Source organism: Prunus mume, linkage group LG3, assembly GCF_029339155.1.
Source record: "Prunus mume cultivar Tortuosa linkage group LG3, ASM2933915v1, whole genome shotgun sequence".
NCBI classification, from domain to species: Eukaryota; Viridiplantae; Streptophyta; class Magnoliopsida; order Rosales; family Rosaceae; genus Prunus; species Prunus mume.
Genome location: NC_142700.1, coordinates 20,842,439 through 20,849,478, shown reverse-complemented (window position 1 = coordinate 20,849,478; position 7,040 = coordinate 20,842,439). Strand labels below are relative to the sequence as shown.

The 7,040-nt window shown below is 35.5% G+C and overlaps 1 protein-coding gene across 1 annotated transcript; it reads right to left on the bottom strand.

Annotated features, from left to right (window-relative positions):
* Positions 1 to 1,724: 1,724 nt before the first annotated feature.
* On the bottom strand, positions 1,725 to 5,001 carry LOC103326873 (myosin-like protein). The gene is made up of 5 exons (XM_089049415.1): positions 4,336 to 5,001; positions 3,498 to 3,794; positions 3,044 to 3,223; positions 2,580 to 2,798; positions 1,725 to 2,297 (listed from the first exon to the last, which is right to left on the bottom strand). The coding sequence occupies exons 1-5, from the start codon at positions 4,801 to 4,803 to the stop codon at positions 1,917 to 1,919; spliced, it is 1,545 nt and encodes a 514-aa protein (XP_088905541.1). The 5' UTR covers positions 4,804 to 5,001; the 3' UTR covers positions 1,725 to 1,916.
* Positions 5,002 to 7,040: the final 2,039 nt, after the last annotated feature.

The following is a 7,040-nucleotide window of genomic DNA, read 5'->3' as shown; positions in this document are numbered from 1 at the left end:
AAAATCAATTGTTATTTTTAGTTTTCCATTTTTAGAAAACTCATTCTGTATATAAATCGAATATTATAATAAATTAATCAATCAGTTTTCATTCGATTCTATTCCATTCTCCATAATCATTGTGTTCCTTATTATTCTTGATTAAGAGTTCTGCAAGAAACCTTTGATCACTTCGAAAATGGTCACCGGAGTATTGCCCTGGTTATTTATCATCTAGGTTAAATTATTTTATTTTCACATAAACACAGTTTCATCAAGCAACTTTATCATCAAAACTCTACCTCCAAATAACTTTTTGTCAGAAACAACTTTGTCCAAAGCATATGTAAGCCCAAAGGTTCCCAAGACAGCTCCGACGATGTAAATTCCTGACATTTTTCCGACTGCAATAACCATTATGAACATAATAAAACAATGTTATATATACCAAACGGAAAACAATATTTTTAATCTCGTAATAAATAAATGGCAATGACAGAATCTTGTAATACGAAATACATTGAGGCATACATACAGAAAATCCATAGAGCAAATCATAAATTTAAATGAAACCCTAGATCCATTAGAAGAGATATGCAGCGAGAAATGTAGAGCCTTACATTGATCGATTGAGAATGAAAAACTCAGATGAATTTGGAGAACTCACAGCTAAATGAAAATGTGTGTGTGTGTGTGTGCGTGAGAGAGAGAGAGAGAGAGAGAGAGAGAGAGAGAGTCTTGAGAAGACGCTTCAACGTTGAGAGCGATGATTGTGGTGTGTTGAGTAACTGTGGAGGCACATTTTATGCTGGAACATAGGAAACAATTGTGGGTCGTAGCCCATGAAGAACGGGCTAGACTGATGCAAAGCTTTTTTAGCCCAGCTCTTTCTTCAGGCCCATTTATTTTTGAAGTTTTATATTAATTTTAGTTTTTAGAGCATCTAGATGTCAAATATCAAACATTAAATTTGAATTTGATTGCTTATGTTGCAACTGGACATATTCGACTCGATATGTCAAATTAAAATATTATTTTAGTATATAATGGTTATTGGTTTATTACTTTTTAGGCACATTAATTAAAAAATAAATAATGAAATGATGAAATAACATCACAAAGTCAAATAGCCAAAAATAACAACATGAGAAATAAATTTATTCGATGTAGGATTTAACATTTCGGATGGAGGGAGTTTCATCTATTTTTTGTACATGCTAAAAGTGTCACACTGAATTTAACATCTCCCTTAGAGATGCTCTAAAAATATATACTCTATTCTCCCAACCAACAAAACATAATTTATTTTTTTAAGTATGTATTCGTTATGATTTTAAGTGGATGCAGGAGAGTATGTGTGCTTCAAGGGCTTGACATGCATAACTTACTCTCATGACATTAAAAAATTAGAGCATCTAATCAATAATAATTGACAATGCGTGTAAAGACCTAATATCTTATGCAAAATATTAACGATACCACATTTATAGATCTTATAAATGCGGTCTCCGTAGTATTATCCACATCTTATATACTAGGATTAGGGACAGTTCAATTCGGATAAACGCTAACTGAATCATGTGGACTTTGCCTACGTGACTATGGATTTGGCTTTGACCTGGGCTAAATTAATTTAAATTGTATTTATCTAGATTATTATTTGTACCATCTGATTCTAGCTCATTAGCTGTGACAGAAATTGGCGGCATATCATTGATGCAATAAGTGAAAAACCACAACAAACATTAAAAACTCAGGATTGCAACTCACCAACCCTCACAAATGGTATCCTCTACTATTGAAATTAGAACATGGATCTTCAACTATGCCGTACAATTCATATGGTTAGCAAAGAGGAAGAGCCCCTGCAGTTACTATGGTTAGAATAGAGCAAGATTCCCAAGTTGAATCCAGTGCAACCAATCTCAAAAGCTTTTCTATGTCTTGGAAGGTAGAGGGCAATGCAAAGGGAAGACTGCTTTGCTGTTCTGCCTCACCGGCAATGAGGAGTTTCCGATGTCTCGAAAGGGTAATCGTTTTGGAGCAACAGGCACTCTGTTGGTACATATGGCTAGTTTTCTTTGCTTGCTGCCACCTTCTTTGGGACAATGATTTTCCTTCAAGTGACAAATCAGGACGTGTTTTTCCATTTCGTTCTGTGGATCCCGGGGTATAAGTGGTGAACCATTGGCCTTCATTGCTCTTATGCTTGCTTCCTTCCTCAACCAATCAAGCTCTCCATGGAGCATAGACACTTGTGCCTGCAACTCCTTTGCTTTGCTTTCAGATGAGACAGCTTTCTGTTTCCATTCTTGCACCTAAACAATTAATATGACTTAGAATATATTTCAAAGGAATTATATAAACTAAGTTTCAGGCCTTCAAGCATCATGAACAACCCTTTCAATCATTTTGCCTTATGAATGCCTCTCTTCCAAGACTCAATCTCACATCCATTGAAGCAAACAGAAAATATAAACTAAAAAGAAAGACATCAGAATAGAATTACTTTTCAGGTCAATGTGTTCATATAGTGCCTGCGTAAAATTTGTAAGAGTACACTCATTTGAAACTTAGGGTAATCTGGTATGGAAACTTACAACGAATTGTAAGGATTGGATGTCATAATCAGAATCTAGCGCTCGATCTTCCCAAAAGTCTCGAGAGGCATGCAATTCTTCCATCTCCTCCTTCACCTGCCCCAGCATCTCCTGCATCTGAGACCATTGCTCTGTCTCAGCTCGAACTTGCTCTACAATTCTTCGAACTATCGCCTTGCAACGTCCTGAGCACACATTCTCTTCACGACACTCCTTCTCCTGCATAGAAAATTGTCTAACCTTTAAAGGGAATCCTTCTATGCTATAGATGTTTGTTTTTTCTTTTTTTGATAAATCAACAAAAAGTGTGAGCCGAGCATTTGAATATCCAACATAAATTGAGAGCATTTCACCTCAAACATATTTAAGTCAAATTCTTTTCCTTTATGCTTTTTTAAATAAGTATAATTCGTTCTTTTAGACTGGGAACTGAAAAACAATAAACAGCCGAAGCAAGGACTTGCCTTGTAAAATTGTTGTATCAAAGAAGACGACAAATTGGTGGCTTCAATTCTCTGGGAAGAAGAGGCAGAACTGGCAACAGAACTGTTGGCTGTAGACAGCATTGAACCATACTCTTCCTTCATCCTCTCTAATAGCATCCCATTTGACAATCCCTCCATTTTCCTTCTGAGAATGTCTACCTGCATAGTTTTTTAACAGAACCAGATTAGGCAAAAAAAAAATATTATGCAAATAAAACAATGCGACTTGGGTTTTGAGAATTTCTATCATTTGACAAATCAAAGACTTTAAGTCTGCAATCACTTTGTGAATTTGAAGTATACAAACATTTCTCTTTGCTATTCTCATGTTGTCTTGGCAACTAAATACGGGAGTTGGGGAATTGCAGAACAGAATTGTATATCAAAGCGAGATCAACCACTTTAGTTTGAAGGAAGGACAGATAATCCTTACATTACTTTTGCCACTCGAAAGCAAGTTCTCATTTACTCTATAGCTTGTTTTGATAGAAAAGCTTGCTTCTGCCATATCTTGGATCTCCTTGACACATATCTCATCCGATGTTCGTCTGAACTTCTGTAGCTTTCTTTGAAGAAGATACGCTTGTTTATCAAAATTACTAGTGTTTCGAACCTCCGAATCCTTAACTCCTAAATTCCTTTGCAACTTGTCTAGCTTTTCTGCCAAGTGTTGAAGTTCTTCCTCCAATACCATACTTGCATTCTTTCCTTCGCAAATCTTCTTTCTCCCCTGAAAACCAATCACAGCATTAAACATGTCACAGACGAACCATATAATGTAATATATTCGTGAAAATAATTAAAAAACAGAATGCAAAATTATGTTTAGCACATAGTAATAGAAAAAACTAAAAATACCAAAGCAAGTTGACTTCAATGTGTTCATTGCTTTTCTTTCCCTGTAATTTCTTGTTAAGAAATGGATACAAAATCACCAAGTAATCCAAGAAATTGAAAAGAAGAAGAACCAAAAAGCATACTGATACTGTTGAAACGAAGAAGCTGTAATATTCAAACCAGATAAACTGTTTGTTTTCCACTCCTTTTTTACTTGATCAAACATAAGAAAGGATAAAATAGTCCTGCTTTTGAAACCTAATACATCTATCAATCCAAAAACTTGTGCCAGGCACAACTCTTTGAATTTGAGGTTACTGGAGTTTCCAAATGAGTCTTTAAACTTCAATGAAACAAACAGAACACTCAAAAAACCAAAGAAAACAAATAATCCAAGAGAGAGAGAGAGAGAGAAGAAGAAGAAGGAGACTAACAGAAACAAGAGTGTGAACAGCTGATTTAAGAGTCCTCTCCACCTTGACCTTGACCCTCTCCATCTTCTTAACTGCAATCTCTTTCTCCATCCTCAATAAATTGCACTCTGCCCTCAACATCTCAGCCTGAAATCTCCACTTCTCCTCTTCCACCACTTCATCACCACCATCCTCACCCTCTTTAACCCTCTCTCTCCTGCACTCGCTTTCCCCATCACCATACTCAAAAAGCACAATGGGCAAACTGACCCTGGAAAAAACTCGTTCCTGGTCAAACAGAGCTTCCAGCTTGCCCTTGTTGTCCTTCTTGGCCTCCCCTGAATTGGGTCTTCCACCATGAACGCTCTTGGATGCTCTCCGCCGAGGCCTACGCGGAAAGTGGAGAATTTTTGGGGTTGGTGGTGCTGGTGGGTACTGCCATTTTGGTCTTCTTGTTGCTCCTCCTGTTACTGTTGTTGCAGATGACATTTGAGTCAATTGAACTGATGAGTTAAAATGAGTTGAAAAAGACACAAACTTTGCGTTTCTTTTGGGGTTTGAAAATGAAAGAAAGCTAGACGTTAAGGCTACTTGTTTGTATAACTTAACATCTGGGGGAGAACACTTTGAGAGAGAGAGAGAGAGAGAGCGTGCAACCTCGTGAAGTGCAAGAAACAGGGATTTCAAATGAAAGCTGCGGTTGCAGTTCAGTTTGGACAAATTTATTTCCTCTTCGTTGTACTTGTCTTCATTTTTTTTTAATTTTTTTTTTATAGGAATTTGAAATGAACTTCATAGTCATATTTAATGTTTGTTCCTTATGTTATATTATGACCACTTCGTCCTTGCTTTGTCCTTCTTGTTTGTTATCTTCAATTTTTATACATAGAAGTGGTAAACACTTAATAAAGCATCACCATGTTTTAATCCACTGAGTAAAAATTCAAATTGGTAGTAAGCATATCACGACTTTATAAAAATTCAAATTATTATAAATGTTAAACAAGAAAGGAGAGAGATGTCTCGTCCTTTCTTTATGCAGGTTCACTTACATAGTCTGACATATATATTGAATAGAGTTATTTCTTTTGATCGAGCTTATTAGAACATATCATTTGCTATTTTACCCTAGCCATTTGAGCTAAAAAAATCATAGATTTTAGCATTAGTTTATTAAACAACACACTTAAGTTAATTTTAAGTAAATTTAGGCTTTGGCCAAAAAAAAAAAAATTCTTTTGGAAAAAGCCAAAGCTTTTTTAAAAAAGACAGAAAAACCTGACAAAATGTAAAGGATTCCTTAAGAAATCCAAAAATAAATAAGGGCTTCCATTTTGGCTTCTTTTAAAAATTTCTCTTTCCTTTGTGTTTTTCCAAAGTCTCCCTTAATTTTAAATAGTATCTAGAGGTGCAAATCATGCTTCAAATTTGAAAATGGCCAAACCCACTATTATATTTATATTCATATATATTAGATGGTAGTGGAGAATCTGGCCCCATCCTCCTCGAGGTTAAATGAGTTTAACCTAAGTTTGGAATAATTAAGTAAGGAATGCCTAGCGGGCAAAAGGGTAAGTAGATTAGGCATTTAGTTATAAATATAAATTTGAGGACAATATACTTGCGTGTTTCTCATCCTTACCACCAACAATATTGTTACACGTGTCATTATTTCTAAACTTTAATTGAATGTTTAGTGTTCAGGCTAGTACATGAAAAAAAAAAAAAAACAGTGGGTGCTTGGTTGCATGTTCAATAAATTTAGTCGATATAAATTGCACATGTGTAACGATGTTATTAAGCCACATAAAGTTGTACAAATGCCGTTATTATTCAAGACCCAAACATTGTGCTACATTTCATGTTACTAAACAAACACTACCTTGAAAATCACATATCGTTTCAAATGCATCACTTCCCAAACATGAACAAGGATCTCATGCTCATTTGTCTAAGTGCTAAAATTGAAAAACAAACACTGCTTAGCTCGACTCTCATTTTGTGCTCATTTGAATGAAAAAGAGATGTGTAAATGCCATATGGCCAGAACCTGCGTTTTGAATTGAAAAATAAATAAATAAATTTCAATTTTAAGCCTAATTTTGGATTGGAGCCGCACATACCAAGGTTGGTGGTTGTTGTTGTCAATCAATCACTGTCTGTTTTGTACTTTGAGATTGAAAAATAAATTATTAATCAATGAAGTGGTCCGTGCCGTTGAAGAAGTCCGTTTATTTATGGGTTCACAAATGTTTAATAAATTGCAACATTAATAGCAAAATTCAAAAAAAATAAAATAAAATAAAAAAATCTGAGACGCTGACAACCTCATTCCTCAGGCTTCTTTCTCTGCAGTCTCTCTCTCTCTGCAGCTGATTCTCTCTCGGTCTTCACGTACCCTTTTTTGTGAGTCCCATTAATTACGTTTTAATGGTTTTCTCTGGCACTGGAGTGAAACATGCACCGTGTTCAAATCGAATCAAACATTAACAATTCCAATTTGCCAGGACCACTTGCCAAAAATGGAACTGATTGGTTGCACAAGTTTTAACTTGAACCAAATTTGAATTGCACCTGCTGCTATCGTCCCTTTGTTGGAAAGATAACTATGCTCACAACCCTCCAATTGTAATCCTCGGAATGGATGGAGACCAATCGCATTAGTTATTTGTTGTGATGGACTGATGGTCGATAGCACAATGCTTTTAAATTTTAACCGCTACAAA